At 49.6% G+C, this 17202-nt stretch overlaps 1 protein-coding gene across 1 annotated transcript; it reads right to left on the bottom strand.

Annotated features, from left to right (window-relative positions):
• Positions 1 to 15488: 15488 nt before the first annotated feature.
• LOC117894481 lies at positions 15489 to 16905 on the bottom strand. Its single transcript, XM_034801587.1, has one exon. The coding sequence runs from the start codon at positions 16832 to 16834 to the stop codon at positions 15740 to 15742; it is 1095 nt and encodes a 364-aa protein (XP_034657478.1). The 5' UTR covers positions 16835 to 16905; the 3' UTR covers positions 15489 to 15739.
• Positions 16906 to 17202: the final 297 nt, after the last annotated feature.

The raw sequence follows: 17202 nt of genomic DNA, 5'->3' as shown, positions 1-17202 counted from the left end.
TCGCTTTCCAAAAGTCTTGTTGCTCGTTGCGTGGGAAACGGAAATTTTGCTTTTGCGAAGATTTTTGTTCGAGTTTTTTGGTCTATGACGAAATGATCAATTTGTATGTTTTATCATTACTTTTCTTGTTCTGTCGTTTCCTTGTCCGCGGCCGAAAGAGGATTGATGCAGCAAATTCCGCAGTGCTTCCGTTTTGCCCACCGTACCCACCCGACGGCCACGTTATGTTGCCCAGCCATGTTGCTGGTGATCTGTACACATGTTGCTGGTAAACGTGCTTGCCATGGTTGTGCAGCGGCGTTTTAATACCCTTTTTGCGCTATGCATTGCTAAGATTTATGCATTACCAGCAGCTGCTCAACATATGCCACTGAAAGTCAGACTAAAAATAATGTTTTTTTCCTGCATATTTATGTTAGAAGACCAACAGAATATCCAAGAAAGTGCACACTAAATACTCGTTGAAATGTACATAACGTTTCAAATAGTATATATACCTTTTGGCCCACCGGGGTATTAAATGTTGCCAATCTCTATTTGAATGTTGCTGGCAAATGTTGCTACTGCGCACGCGCGCCGTTCGGCAGAGCCGATGCCTGCAATCCACCACCGCGCAGGCGCACCATTGAGAGAGCGAGCGCACTCTCTTCTCTTTGCTTTGGATTGTAACGGAATCTCAGCTGGTCGGCAAAGGAATGGTGTAACTGTGCAGAAAATAAAGAAATTTTGCACGATGCGGCTAACAAAACTTCTTGAAATGTATCAAAGAAAATTCATAAATATACCTTGTAAGTAATAGGTTAACCATGACTTCATCAGGCCCAGAAATGTACCTAAATTATACAGTAAAGGCAAGGATTTGGACTTGAGTTTCAATTTAAGTGAGTGCAGCTTCCGCCGCTCGCCGGCAGGCAGCGCCAGCCAGTGAAAGTAAGAGAGCGGCTGCCTGTTGAGCCGGAGCTGCTCTCTTCCGTTTCACTCCAGCTTTCTCTTCATCTTGCGCTGCATTTCTCTTCTAAGCAGGTAAATCCCTGCCAAACGGTCCGTCGCACAACTTCTTTGTCCCCGTCCTGGCTTTGCCTCTGCCAGCGGTGGACAATGGGCCAGGGCCAGGGCCAGCTGTCGGGGAACTGTAAAAAAGAAAGGAAACCCACACGGCGACGTCGCAAGGTGTCTTAGCCCAGATTTGTCTCGTGTGTTGTCCAAAAAAGATCTGGAACAATTGTCGTTGAGTAAAGGAGAGGAGAGGGATAGGGAGAGGGAGAAGCAGAGGGAGCAGAAGCCAAAGCCAAACCAGCAGCGGCAGCAGCAGAAGTCGGGACTACAAAAACAGTAGCCTAATGTCTCTGTCCAGCGGGAGTCTTCCTAGCCCTCTCACACTCACTCTCTCCCTCTCCCTCTCCCTCTTCGCTGGTCATTACTTTCACTTTGATTTGTACTTGGTCTCGGGATCGCCAAAGGTATCTATCGGGTCCATTGTGCGTAGGCGAGCAATTTACGAGCGAAGCTTCGGTAAATATTTGTCCAGATGCCGGCAACGACAACCTTCTCGGCCATGGCTCCGATGAGGTCTCGTGCCTTACATTAGCAGCCGCTCGGGCTCCGTCTTTATGCGCGCACTGTTTATGTGACGTCGCCTGTCGCTCTTCAGATTTTACGAGCTCTCGCATCAACTTTGGACCCATTGATTTCCATTCAATGGTAATACGAATGGCAATGCGATTCCCATTCCCCTTCCCATTCCCAGTCCCAGTCCCAGTGCGTATTCCTTGAGGATTGTGGGTGTACGAGGGCAGGGGTGTATGCACCAAGGTGGTGTTGGTTCAGGGAAGTCGTTTTCCCTGCCGCTTGGGCACTTCACAAACGGTTGCTCGATCACGCTGCTCCTTGAGAGTCCGTCAAGAGTCCCAGGCAGCTGTGGTCCTGCATGTCGATGGATTTGTTATGTCATTGTGCCACTTCGATTGACTTTCCATTGACTTGCCGTGCCCCACTGCTCATCATGGCGGACAGTGACAGCTACCTTAGAAGGTTCTCTAGAGTCTCTAAACTTCCTAGCTTGAGGTCTGCTCCCTCTCTAAAATCAACATATCAGATGGAAACTTCCTCAATCAGCCGTATCCACAGCATCTCAGATGACTGACTGACCCATGGAGGATCATTTTGCAGCCATTCAAAGCCCATGTTTGCGCTTTTGATGGCAGATACTGAGGCTGATACTGGGCCAGAGATTTTTGTCTCTGTAATTGATACGATTTCCATGTTTTTGTAATTCGCGCTTCATTAAAAACAAAATTAACAGCAACAACAGCGGCAACGGAGAACGGAGAACGGCAAGTTTTGATGGAAGGGTTACAGGCGGATGCCCTGTCTTCGGGGTGGATTTTGGGACCAGGCGGAGGCCACTTTGTGTGTGTGTGTGTGTGTGTGTTTGGCAGTTTAGCAAAACTGATCTAAATCGATTATAAATTCAATTCGAGTCCCCGAGTGACGGGGCAAGGGTTTGCCTTGGTGCCCGATGGGTTTGGCAAACTAATTGCAAATGCATTAGGCATAAACCCTTGACTCATACGGATATGCGTGCGGACTGGCATATGGGTGGCCCCGGATTTGCCTAATTTGTGCAAAACTGCACTTCGGGGCCTCCGTTGATTGCGGGAACTTGATTCTGGCGTGTAAGCAATAAATATTGCCGATTAGGGGATTTGCGCGAAATTTGCATGCCAAATGTGGGAAGAATCCGGATCGAGAGAGAGAGAGAGAGACCGAGAGAGAGAGGGAAGGGAACGGAGTGCAGCGGAATGACAGCTTGCAACATGAGGCAAGTACAAATGGGTAAGAGTCATTGATGCCGCTTGATTGACAGCAACACAAAACGCGCGCCCAAAAAGGACTCCAGAATGAGAGACTCCGATGTCCCCGATGTTTTGTTGTGATATTCACTTCATAGAGAGCAAAAAGAGACGCAGAAAGAGCTGGAGATGGAGACGGAGACGGTGCTGGGACTGATCTGCTTTTGCTTGAAATTTGATAAATGACCAAAAAATGGCTCTGGCAACGGTGCTCAATGTCATCAGATCGGAGATCGGAGATCGGAGACCAGGCATCACCCTCCTCCTACCCATGGCCAGGGCCCAGCCACACTGAGACCGAGACGGAGACCGAGACCCAGACAGCCAGCAGGGACAGAGAGAGAGAGGGAGACAGCGACAGACCCTTCTCAAGACTGCATTTGGAAGAAATCAAATTAGTGCAGCTTTTTTGCTGCTTCCAGTTTCCAGCGGCTCTGCTAACAAATTTAACAACTTTTTTCCAAAACCTCTTCCTCAGCGCCGAATTTGCATTTCTCACAGCGCTCAGAAAGAGAAAGGTTTCGGGCAGAAAGAGTTGGAAAAAAAAGGTTTATCCACCCGAAAATACAGCAAAAAAAGGGGTACAAAAAAGAAGAAGTTGTCTGCATTGCAGTGCCCGAAGGTCCTAAGACGACCCGCGTCCTCTCGCCCTCTCGTCCTCTGTCCTCCTCTCGTGTCTTGTGTCTTGTGTCTGCTGTCGCTGTGGCTGTGGCTGTGGCTGTCTGTTGCAACTGCGCTATCTACCTCCTCGCGTACCCACAAATAATTCTCAGACATTGCGGCGCCCTCAAGTAATTTGACAGCCAGCTAAACAAAAAATAGCAGCGAGGCACCAACAAAAAATTCAGATTCCAAATAATGCAACTCAGTTTTTTAACCAAAAAAACAAAACGAATGAAGGGAAAGGAGCGGAACTTGTTATGCAGCATGTCAAGTCGCCGAATGACATTTGCCATAATGATTTACGAGACCCCAGGCACTGATCTGCTCAGCTCCACTGCTCCGGCAAGCGGCAAATGCAGCCGCCGGAGCAGCAATCAGAGCGGGAAGAGGCAGCCGTTTGAGGATTATTCCGCTGCATTGGCTAATCCTTGCCTAGTACAAGCATTCAGCTTGAATAAATATCATTCCTACTATTCCCTTTCTGTTGCATAGATCACCGATCATGCGATCAGAAATCGATTGAGTTCAACTAAATTATGGAGCGGCAAAGATCATTTGGCTGCGTCCATTCATAACTCATAACCTGGTTATAAATATTCGCAAGAATGCAAGAATGAATCATTTTGCACATGGATGTGGCATTTTTCACTGTCCAGCGACAAAGTACAAAGCGAGCGAAGGTCCTTGCAAGATGGAAAATTTCATGGCCAATTGCGAGCGTGTCCATTGGTCAGCAGCTGCGGCCACTACTCCCTACTGCCTACTGCCTGCTCCTTACTCCCTACACGAAAGAGCCGATCGGGGACCACACTGAACTGCCCCAGTTCGAAGGATCGCTGATTAGTTGAGGCTCGGGCTTCGATCTCGAACTGACTTTGATCGAAGACGATCAGACCCTGACTGATTTGCATTCTCACGATTTGTTTGCTCGACCTGACACGGCGGCCACAAGACACCCCAATCAGGGGCACCAGGCCCCGGCAAATGAAGTAATTTCATGTAAATTACGAGACAGCGCCCTGTTTACCAATCACCTAAACGAGCCATCAAAAATCCACACAAAAAACGCGGAAGAGAACCCCAAAAAAAAGCAAGATAAAAACATAAAAAAATATACATATCTTTGTTCGAATGTATGGATAGTTCACCCATAGGAAATTGCAGAGCGCTGTAGGAAATCTCATTAATCTTTGAGGTAGATTGGGTAGCGAGGGAAAGGTGGGAAGGTGGAAAGGGAGATATGCAAACGTCGTGAGGGTTCGTTCGATTCAAGTCGGAGAACAATGATCTGCTCTCTCCAATAAATTTCCCTTTGATTTCCCATTAAAATCTGTTTGTTCCTGTGGTCAGCGACGGTCGGTGATCAGCAAGGATCGTGTCCTGGAAATTCACGCACCGCTGATCTTTGGGATAACGATGGACAGGGCCAGGGCGCTCCTTTCTGCATTATGACGATTCTGTGGCGTTCTCGTCCAGTTTATGACAACTTCATTAAAAACGATTTAAGAGTCGCCGATCGCCGTGGGAAATCATTGGCGAATCCACAGCGAATCTTAGGAACTTCGACTACCGCTGCCAGAGTTAGTTCTGGCCACAGCCGATCAAAGTACAGTCGCACAGTGGACGATGTCGCAAGATTAATGATGCTCAGAGTCGGAATCGGAATCGGAATCGTGTCGGGGAAAGGTGTCAGCAGCAAGCTGCAAGGGGCAGCACAAACCGCATCCATGATGTGTTCAATTTACTAACAAACTTGTCACGCAATGCCAATGCCAATGCCACACTGGCCACATCATTAATCATTGCCATCAATCCGTCAAGCAGGCAACGCGTCTCCCTCTCCACTCCCATGCGGTGGTGTGGTGTGGTTTGCTTTGGTGTGGGTTCCGTTCCTGTGCGGATTGCTTTGCCCGGATTGTGGGTAGTAGCTGTCCAGGGTCTACTCAGCCGCCTGACATTCTAATTAGTGCTCGTTGACAGTTCGCCCCCTAGCAGAGACAGGAAGCAACGGCCAGAGATCATGGAAAACACTTCATTTGAATGATTACCGGGCAGCAGGAGCGGATACTGTCTGCAGTTCAAGCTGCCACTGACCGAAGGTGCTTAAATGAGTCATTAAGCGAGGCTCGTAGGTGGCAGATCGAGCGATCGATGGGACACTTTCCATCTGCATAGCAGCCTTTTGATCGATCGTTTGTGATGATCCTTGATTAACCCTGGAACGAAAGTGTGGGATGATCTTTCATTAACCTTCATGAGAGAGAGAGCTCAGAGAACTCAACTGTTTTACTTCTTGGATATTATTTCACTTCAGCTTAATCCATAAACCCAGCAGGGATCTCTGAAGTGTACTTTGAATGGGAAATCTAATCACATCTCCCATTCATTAGCACACTGAACGGAGATGCCCCGCTGATCGCGAAGATCAGCCGAAGATCAGCCCAACCCCAAGCTCGATAATCTCATTCTTGAGCCAAACAGCCCGCGATGCCATCAACTTCGACCCCCTGTCGTTGCGCTTGACCAAGGAAATAGGTTTGTTGGTTTTTCCCCTAGTTTTTTGATGACCCCAACACAGACCCTCCACAACCTCCTCGTTGGGCAAACATTGTTGTCTCACTTTTTATGGCATTTTCCCACTTTTTTGTGGACATTTCGCTGCGGTCAATATTTTTGCATAATTCTCCCCAGTGATTGGTTTTGGGACTGCGAATGGGAATGGGAATGGAAGCGGCGGCGGCGGCGCATTGAAAAGAAATTAATGTGAAATTGAAAAAAGGTAAACGAAAAACTGGGAAAATGTGGAATACGAAATGGGAAATGGGAAATGCGAAATGCAAAAGGTAACATGCAAAATGCAAAATTGTATAGAGATGAGATGAGAAATGAGGCGCAGCTCATAAACTAGCTGGCAAACATTGTTTTGATGACACTCAGGGGCAGTCAGCATCAGCCAGCGATCATATCGGATCAAATCAGGCACCCCTGTTCCCTGTTGGCTATCCCCTGTTGCCTGTCTGCCCTGGTCCCTGTCCCACGTCACTCTCTGTCTCCCTCCCCAAGCGATGCGACGCACGGGAGATGAGATGTTCCGTATTTAAATTTTCGCAATCCATGCCAGCCTGTGACGAATTCTGGCCCGATTCGTTGCACTTAATTGGCCTGGCCAGAGAGAAAGCAGAAAGTTAGGGAGAAATTGATGCGCCATAAATGTCGCTACGATGCCAATCGATGCGATCAGAAGATAGCAGAGTTATGGCCTCATCCACAGTCAGTCCTAAACAGCCAGTGATCGGAGGCAATGATCAGCGCGATCTTTGGCTCTGTTGGACATGGAAAAAGGGTTTCAGGTGGCAACAGAAGACACCGCTGGGAGCTTACAATGGTGAACGATGAGCGGACAGCAAACGGCAGCAGACTCTCGTTTGTTGTGGGTGCTCAATGCGTGTAGAGGCATGTTAGGACAGGACAAATCAGCGTGAGTTTGCCCGAACAGAGCGTATCGATGCAACGATTGAGTCCTAAAACAATTCCAGAATCCTTCTCTAGGAATATATAAGTATCCGGAGTTTCTAGACTTGTGCCTCATCTGTAGCTGGTTCTTAGCTGATTCCAGAAAGAATTTCACGCAGTTTGCTGCATCAAGCCGCAGCCGAACCATCCAGATTGAGCCACAACTAACTGTAGAATGATTTCTACTGCATGTACCTTAATCTTTAGTATTGGATTCAAAGATCAGTGTTGAAATGCCACCTAATGCCATAGACACTCGCCTGCCAGCGATCACTTAAAGCTGTCAAAGCGTTGGCCTTGGCCCGCGGGCGTGTCAGTTGGTCGTCCTACCGATCTTTATCTTAAGTGTCGCCCAGTTGGCTAAGAGGAAGGGTTTCTGTTCTGTTCTGCTCCGTTCTGTGGCACACTGTGGGCGCTGACAGTCGGAGCTGCTTGAAATTTATGTGGCTCTAACTCATCCGCACAATTGTCGCTGGTGGCTGAGCGGCTAGTAGGTGGCCATATGTCGCGGCTGCCTCTTGGTTCCGCTTGTTGAGGAAGTTTTCCTTTAGTTTTCATTTAATTTACATAAATTTCATTGCTGGCTGCTCAGAGAAATGAAATGAAACGGTCGCTGTCGCTGTCGCGGTTGCGGACCGGCGGCCGCACACTTTCCATGGGCAATGGGCAATGGGCGATGCAATTGTCTGCGCTGTTCCTTGCGCCTTGATACTTGGACTTAGCCTCAACTATTATGCTAATTACGCGGCCCACTATACGCGCAAGGCAAGGCCCTGCCACAAGGTGACATATGCATTACTCCACGGTATGTGCGGAGTGCGCACCCTCGCCAGCAACCCCACACGCGCCCGCACCCGACTCGACTCGACTCGACTCGAGTGCGCGGCCACCACGTGCCCAAGGTTGGCCGGTAAATGCAAATGAGAGGCGAAGGGTGCGACAATAACTGTAATTAAACGCGACTATTGTTGCGGTCACTGTACCAGCATGCCTCTCCAGTCGCACCACCTCCAACTCCACCTCAGGCTGGGCTGGACGGGGCACGTGGTCAGCCCAGCGTTTGCTTCGTTGAATGCCCACACACTCCGCACACTCGGACCAAGGCCCAGTTTCAGCAGAAAACTATACCGCGGAGGCAGGGGAAACGTTTTAGATTAGCGCCGATAGCCGCCGGTAAACCGAAAGTTAGGCCCCGAACTGGGCGTCGACTGTCCACTCAATGCAATTAGTTCGGTACACAGCCCGAGCCCCTAACCGAACACCAGCAGCTGCTGTCCCCGAGATGATCTATGTGCTCGCTGGGCAGATCAGGGCCACAGCGCCAACACCAAATAATAGCCAATTAATCGATTGTTAAGCAATCCAAGGCAATTTGTTTACTTTCCATCGAGAAAGGGATGTGGAAACGGTAGAATGGAATCAGCTACTCACCATTAGCTATGAGAGAAATTATCGCTTAGTTATGGGAAAGTCCAAGGAATAACTCGAACCATTTCTACATTCGGCTTACAATGAAACTTCCTCTCAAGCTCCAAATGGATCTCTTCATGCCTTTGTCGGGGAACTCACGCATTCAATTCTTATAAATTACTCCTTGCACGTTCATTAGATCGCTTAGGAAGTCTCTGACAGCAATTAGCAAAAGATCAGAGCCCACAGCTGCTTTCTCTGGCATCCGCTGGGATGCCACGGGATGAGGTGATCTATGATCGAATTTCGTTTCTCGCTTCCTCAAATCCTCACGTGACTTGGGCATTTTATCAACGCTTCATTCGCCACTTTTCGCTTTCTTTGTGCGAATCGCGCGCAAAAAATGCACCCAAAAAAATGGGAAAAATTCATTGTTTGTCTTGCGAAGAAAGGAAAAACAAACCCTCCACAAATGCAAGTTTAGCAAGGGGTTTACTGTGGTTGATTCACACACCCAACATCGGCAAAAAAAACAACAACAGCAGCGGCAGCGATGGAAAAAACAACACAAAATCTATTCTATTTTTTTTTTGTGCATTTTTGACACATTTTTTGTTGTGTGTTCTCTTTGTTTTTTTAATTTCCAATGTAAGAAAAATCGTTTTTGTTGCGCTGCGGCCCTTTTGTGTGTTTGCGTGCGGCTTTTCAACAGTTTTCCTTCACGTTTTTTACAGCGATTGTTAGGGTTTTCTCATTAGCCGAGCGCCGTTTAATTTGTCACGGTGGCTAAATCAATCTCGATTCCTCATTAGCGGCGCCACAGTTGACAGCCAGCCCAATCGAATGGCAATCGAATGGGGAACTACAATGCGTTTTAGTGCCATTAGCCACTCGACAAGTCACAAAGAAGTCGCACTGGAGGTCGCAGTTAGTTGGCTGACATTCATTGGCAGATCAACTGTGGCAAAAGGCATTTGAGTACTTAAAACCAAGACTAGCACTAGAGCAAGAGAATGTTTGAATATACATACGATTTCTAGGCAAAATTTCAGCTCAGACTCGGAGGCACAAACTGATTCTACTAAACTTAATGTGTCAACTAATCAGCTTCGACTTACTGACCTTCTCCATTAGTTAATTCCTCTCAAATACCTTTCTGCGGCACTACTCGATAGCGCGACTAATGGCCTTAAGGCTGGGAGTTAAGTAATGAACTTCATTTAGAGTGGGTTTTCCGATTTGCTGTGGCTGCGCCAGATCCTTCAGCGTCCAGTCGCGTCACGTGCGCCCAATCATAAGCGCTATGCCGTGGCCGGCGGGTACGGGAATTAGGCCCGGGGCAATGACGAGTTAAGTGCCCCGCGCCGCTTTTAATAGCACATAAATTAACATAAACGACATCGGCTTTTGTTTTGCCAATGACGTTGCACGATGCGCATACAAATACGAGAACGAGGACGCGAACGCGAACGCGAACGCGAGCCAAGTGGAAGTGGAAGTGGAAGTGGTCCCCGGGTCCCGACTGCCGACTACCGAGCTCCGAGTCATGGCTTTCCGGGGTGGTGGCACTGGCACTGGCACCCACTGCGGTTTTTGTTTGCCCATCAGATAAAAATCTGCATTACCCCCGGGCCATGGCCACCCCTTCCCATGCTCCATCTCCCACCCCTGCCCGTTGCAGCTTAGCGCCGAAAGTTGCTTTCACCCCCGGCACGGCGCCAGAGCGAGGCGCAGGCGCAGCGGCGTAACGGCATCTACCAGTGCCACGATTCGACTACATTGTGGCACAGTGGGCCACGCAGGCATTTGTCTGCTAATTACCCTGAAGTTTGACGCTGACATTTGGACTTGGGAATATCAATGCTGGCGTTTTGTTTAACGTTCAAGAAAATTAACCAATTTGAGGAAAATAAATTTTAGAAATTTAATTCAGCAGAAGAAAGTAAGGCTCTGAGAATTTTATGGATACTTATCCTTATTTATCTCTAACTTTACCAAATTATTTCATTAAAAATGCCCGCGTCACCCACTGTTGCCCATCAGCAAAATAAGACCGAGCGGGGAAAGAAAAATGAATAAATAAATAAATGTGCTTTGGCTTCATCAGACGATTAGCGCAGCTCAGCAGCGATGCCGATGCCGATGCCGATCCCGTTTCAGGACAGATTCATATCATTTTCATTCCCCGTTATGACTGCGCTACACTGAACAAATTTTGATAATATTTATTCGACCACAACACATTCAACTGGCAATCTCTCAAATTTTATTGCGACATTTTATGGCAGATTCGATGAGGTTTGCCATTTCAATGGTTAGTCTGAAATTATGTACTTTCCATGGACAATTGGTTTTGTGTTGAAAGTAAAGAAATTAAAGAACCGCGTTTCGGCGACTGTTTGCACTTTTATAATTATCATGCAGAATCTGCAGCCCGGATATGCGCAAAACAAATTGAGTTTGAAAGAAAATTGTATCATCTTTCACAGTATTTTTGCTTCTTGGTGGTAGAATGGATGTACTTGAAGATACGGCGACTCCAAGGTTAAGTTTTTTACCAATTTTAATGTCTCTTCAACTTTGATATTCAACTGTCATATTTTGAAACGTGAGCTCGTTAGTGGCTTCGATTTTTAACAAAATTCGCCACTAATCATTTACATTTTTCGGAGTTTCTTTGGTGAATATTTTGCATTGCTTTTCTCTGCTCAGAGCTCCCTTCTGCTCCATGTGGCTGTGCTGCCGTACGCTGCATAGTGACATCCTTAACCATATTCTCTGCTGCTCATGCGCTCTGGCTTGCTCACTTAATGCGCGCCGGCGCAGCAAGTCAAGTGCGAATTATGTCAATCAGCGAATGGATGGACGTGGGACACGTTCGCTGGCAGCGTAGGACCGTTAAAAAATGTCGCCTGCCACGCCTCCCCCTACCCGTAATGGAAGCACATGCGTGCATCCCCTGGCCATGGGCAGGCGACGCCGGCTGTCAAGCTGACAAAGTGACAGGCAAATGTCAGCGATTTACAAAACGTTTAAGCTTCGAACATCGCTCCGCTTGTCCACTTCACTGCGCAGCAACAACAAGCAGCCGGGCGAGAACCGGCGAGAAAAGGAGACCAGAGAGGAGTAGAATAAAGTAGAGCAGAGCAGAGCAGAGTGGTGCTGGTCCTGGTGGTGTATGGTGGAAAAAGAGAGCCACTTTCCTAATGCCTTTCTAGTTGCCTTTTCATTTTCCCCCTTCCCCTTTCCCCTCTCCCCTTTCCCCTGTCCAACTTTTCCGCTTTCCGCGGTTGCCGCCTGGTGCACTCGACCCGATTCCGACTCGCGTTCATATTTGTTTTTCATAAGCCAGAGCCATAACAAAAAAATGTAAATTTTCACCCAAATAGCAAGGGGAGGGGTGGGCTGGCACGCGTGTAATCGCCCGGAAGCGTTTCATTCTCGCCACTCCATATTATTCCATGCTTTCGAATACCCTTCAGGCGAGGGTATTTATTGTGTGTGCTGACCAGTTGGCGGAACAGCAATGATAAAGAACGTTCAACCGATGAATGGATGTAAGCAAAAGTAGATCATAAATGCAGAGTAAATACACATAGCACAAACCTTACTTGGATGCTTCTTTTGGCATTAAATAATTACTGATACCGAGAGTAGTGTATCCGCAGCTACGGTGCCCGAAAGTGGCCTGCCTTCTGTTCTAGTTTTTCATTGTTTGTCGCATGCGCAGCCAGTCACCCCCTTTGGATCATGCAACGTTCCATAACTCGCAGCAACTTGCCGCTATGTACATCCAGATGGATGCCTTGTAACCATGTTACAGCGGGTTGAGCACACAGAACTCCGAAAGCTTCCTTCCTTCCACTCGCCGCCCGAGAGAATAGTTGCATCATTAGTTAAAGTGCAGGCTGCAACATGTAACCCCTGGCCGTCTGGCAAAAAAAATTTGCATGACTTCCTCTTGTGACCTGCGGCAGAGTCGGGTCCGCACGCGGCACGTGCCTGCACCCGTACACGTGGCCGGCTGCCACGGACCAACTGTCGCTGTACCCTGCAAAAAGGCCGAGTCATCTGAGTCAGCGACTGCCCACTCATCATCATCATCATCAGGGAACCACCCTGCCCTACCCACAACCATCATCGGAGGTGCACTTTTGACTTTCACACCGATCCATCTCGAGTGCCCACTTCATCATATGCCAAGTCTCATCCCATCCCATGCCGCACATGCATCCAGCCCATTGCAATCCAGGCGATCCCAACGCTAAGCTAATTAACAGACTTGCAAAAATTCATTTCATTTCATTTGAGTTCTGTTTGCTTCGGCTTCGGCCTCGGCTTTGATTTATTTTCTTTTTTTGCAACAAAACCGCCGGCGGCAAGAGCAACACGCAGCGTTGCAACAGAATTTGAATGTGCTGCAGCAACCCTTTCGCTTTAGTTTCTCCACTGTGTGCGGAGTGCAGTGGAAAATTTGTTTATCATTAACAGATTTCAGCTACCTCGCTGGAAAATGAATTATAATTATGCTGATGTCGGCAGGATCCGCACACCCTACCCCCGGCACGGTGAGGAATGTTCGCGGGGGGATTTAAATATTAATGGTTAGCGAGGTTCGAGGCTGATGCTGCCACACGCGGCGCCTCGCCTCGCCTCGCCTCGCCCAAAAGAGGATTTCGTCTCGATTTGGATGCCCATTGTTTGCATAATATTTGGCAATTATTGGAACACACTCACTGACAGTCCGGGACATGGCGAGGATGCCCGGGATACGCGCTCCTAAGCCGGCTTACGTGCATCATCAGCTTTGTGCGCCAAGGCAAGGGGTAGGGCAGAGTCAGTTGGAGAGCAGAGCAGAGCCACCATAGAGCCGGATATGTAGATGGAGTTGAAGACTTTGCAGCTTGCTCTGTGCTCTCACTCTTTTCACTCTGGCTGTTGGTCTTGCCCCGCGGCCAGTGCCGCGCCAATTGTGGCCGATTCTCCTCCTCGAATCGTGGCGGGATGGAGGCGCAAAAGGTGCCTTCCATGCATTTGGCCGGAGGCACGACACCGCCAGCGTCTTGTTTGTCAATCAGCAAACGGCAAACGGCAAACGGCAAAACGGGAGAACAAAAAACAACAGAGGATGAAAATGAAAATGAAAACAAGAAACGAGATCGCAAAATGCGTTTTGGCATCTGGCGAAATCTGGTCCTGCCCCCGAGCCGGAGTTCGCGAATCCTTTTCAGCCACTTCCTCCTTGCGGCCAGCTGTTGATTAACTAACTGCATAATGAAGGAGTTGGATTCAATGCGCTGAGGGTGAGGCACGAGGAGGCTGAGACTCTGAGACGCTCCGAGGCTGAGGTTCAGGCTGAGGCTCCTGCCGAGGGAGTGGCAGATGGGCGGACCGCAAACACAGAGAAGGAGAAGGAGAAAGAGCCTCACAGAATTGGCTATCGATTGAGTTGAATTTTACCTCTGGCAAACACCGAAGGATGCCCTGTGCAGCTATTTAAAATATTACAAAATCATCAACAAACATGGACAACTGTATGGGTCCCTGCCTGTGTCCTGTCAGCTGTGACCAGCCTCGCCCCAAAACACTCAGCGACAGGAACTCCAACGCTCTCCAATGCCCCAGCTCATTGAGCATTTGTTTTTTTGTGTTTTTGTGTAGTAATTTTTATCACTTTTACAAGCAATTAATTAAATTTTTATCGATTAACCAAGTGACACGCAGCGGCCGACCAACAAGGGAAGGAAGAAATGATCTGGGTTTGGGTCTGGGAATAAAGGAAACGGAGGCGAAGGCGAAGGCGAAGACGGAAACATGACTGTTGCCACGGCCAAGAAATGTAAATTCGTCTCAGCTCTGGGCCAACATCGTGAAAGGGTTACCCCAAAAGGGGTGTGGCCCGCCAGCGACATTAGAAAATTGGTTTAACGATGCGGGTGAGCACAGCTGGCAGCGGAGCGCAGCGGATCGCAAAGGATGGGATCGGAGAGCAAGTGCAAGCAGCAGGCAGGCAGGCAGGCGGGCAGGGAAACGGCAACGGGAAACGTGACAGGTTAGCGGGAAATGGGAAATGGAAAAATGGGAAACGGAGAATATGAACAATAAAATGTAATTCAATTATCTATCTTGGTCGTCGCCTCGTACGTATCGCAGTCTAAATGGTCTACAAATTAGGGGCAAACCCACAAGAATACGAGAGCCGATGACAGGTCGTGGCACAGGTTGTTGCACCAGCGGCGGATTAAGCGGGTTTCCGACCAGGGGCTCTACCTAACCCAGCACCGGATCGGGGATCGGGGATCGGACATCGGACATCGGACCGACTGCACTCAAATCGAGTTACAGTGCCAAAAACGTGTGCGAGGGCGTCAAAGTGTTAACAAGTGTCATGTGGATAAGAATGTGTCTTTTGTGCCCTGTGTCTTGTGTCCCCTGGCCCGCCGCACGAGCTACTATGAGGCTGCAGACAAGGGAGTTTGGACAGCTGGCAAAGGACGCTTGTCCTTGTCCTTGTCCTTCTCCTGCTGCTGCTGCTGCTGCTGCTCTACGGGGGCGTTGAGCACAAACCGCGCTGATCCGCTTGATCCCCGCTGGCCGAATGTACCTGCTCCTTGATCATTGATCTAGGAACGCTCCCGCTTCGCTGTTGTTTGTGTGGGTCGCCAGCACGAAGCGAAGCCAATCGCTTGGTCAGGCAACTGCATAAATATGGATTTAGCACAACAATTTGGCATTACTGAGCCTAGTCTTTGAGTTTGGATTTGCCATGCTGAAGCCATAACATTGTGTGGCAAATTTTTCTCGAATACAACACCCGCCAACAGCAGAGCTGAAAGGATTTCAGGGACTCTGATTAGCTTTCAGGAAGAGCTTCTTAAAAGCGAAAACTTATCCTCCATCGAGTCTCTCCTAAACATCCATAAATTCCACAACAAATTTGACTAATAAAATTTGTATTTATTTAGGAGAAAAAAGTATATGTTTTATACATATGAAATAGACATTGATAAATATTTCTTTAAAATTAAATAATGAAAAAAAAGCTTGGAGTACAAAAACTACATAACAGCAGCGTGCAAAAAAAAAGGATGTCTGGGAATAAATTACTTAGGATTGAGAATAAAATAATTGGGAACTGTTTGCATATGTACAGGGATGAGACTTAGTTTAGGCTTAGGAACTAGTTAAGCGTCATGGTTAAGCGTTTTTCCCCCGTTTGTCAGCGTCGGCTTGCTCTCTCTCTCTCTCTCTCTCTCTCTCGTTTTCTCTTTCTCCTCTACTCTCTCTCTCTCTCTCTCTCTTTAGACATATATGGATGAGGGCAGGGCCAGGCCCACCTCGAAATAGTTGCGTTCGTCGACTTTGTAGCGCTTGAGCGGCGACTCCTTGGCCACCAGTGCCGCCGGCTGTGCCTCCCTGCCGCGCTTCAGCCTCCTCACGGGCGTCTCCAGGCAGAAGGTGTTGTCCCCCAGCTTGGGCGGCTGGACACGAGCGGGCGTGGGCGTGGGCATCTGCAGGAGCACATGGTGCGGCAGCTTGGACACTGGCGAGGCTGGCTCCGGAGTGGGAACTAGTGTCAGGGGCTGGCTGAGTGCCAGCGGCAGGGTGCTGAAGCTCAGATCGCTGGCCGGATCGTCGCCAGGGGCGTAGGAGGGCGACAGTGTCACGGCGCAGTCCGACTCCAGCTGCTGCTTGACCAGGGTGCGGCGGCGCAGATTGAAGGTGGAGCGGCGCGGTTTCTTCTTGCCGCTGGCATCGGCCTTGCAGGCGGAGTCGAGGATGGCGTCGATCAGCTTGTCCAGGGTCTGGTCACCCATCTGGGCGGAGGATGGCGGCTGCGGCGTGAGGGGGCGCTGTGGCGCGGCCTGCACTGTGGCCGGTGGCACCTCCATGGTGGCCACAAAGTCCGCCTCCAGCTTGCGCTTCTTCAGCTGTTGCTGCTGCTTGTAGCGTGGCTGCTCCAGGAACGGGTCCAGGGGCGCCAGTCCCCGCATGGCCAGGTGCTGGCCGCTGGGCAGCAGCGGGGCCGCCGCATTGGGCGAGTACTCCTCGGCGTAGCGTGGCAGGGTGCTGGCATAGTGGACGCTCTGCACCCGCTGGTACTGCGGCTGCTGCTGCTGACGCAGATGGGGCGAGGCGGAGCGCTGCTCTGGCGTCACATTCCGGATATCGCTGAGCGGGGCCAGGACCAAAGGACTGTTCCTCAGCCGCACCACCGCTGGCACCGGGGTGGAGGTGTAGCCCACACCCAGCACGTTCTCCTTGTTGGCTATCGTGGCTCTCCGTTCACGCCGCTGCCGACGCTGCAGTCTCCTGGCCTGGCTGGGCTGCTGGATCTCCTCCGCTGCGGGCAGCAGCTCGTTCAGTCGCTGGGCCGAGGCGGTCCACTTCAGCATGGTTGGTCTCGTATGTTCGGGGACTCGGGTAAAAAAAAAACAGATCTAGATCTCTGTCGACTGTTCTCGACTGCTCTGCTCTCGCTGACAAACTGAAGCGGTACGGGGCGAGGGCTGCGTTTTATACCCCGCGCGTCCTTAGGGGTTGTTGCGCAAGCGCACCCCGCCGGGCCAAGGACTCGCACTCTCTGGCTCTCTCTCTCTCTCTCTCTCTGGCTCTCTATCTGTGCTGCTGCTGCTCCTTCGGCATTGGTTTCTCCACAAATGTTGGGCTATTCCCTGGCATGCCATCCAACCAACACCTTAGCCCGCTCCTTTCCCACCTCGCTGTCCGGCTCCTGGTGCGGTTGAGCAGTCCCGAAATGATG

This window comes from Drosophila subobscura, chromosome A (genome assembly GCF_008121235.1).
Source record: "Drosophila subobscura isolate 14011-0131.10 chromosome A, UCBerk_Dsub_1.0, whole genome shotgun sequence".
NCBI classification, from domain to species: Eukaryota; Metazoa; Arthropoda; class Insecta; order Diptera; family Drosophilidae; genus Drosophila; species Drosophila subobscura.
Note: the sequence above shows the minus strand (reverse complement) of the source record. Positions and strands in the feature narration are given on the sequence as shown.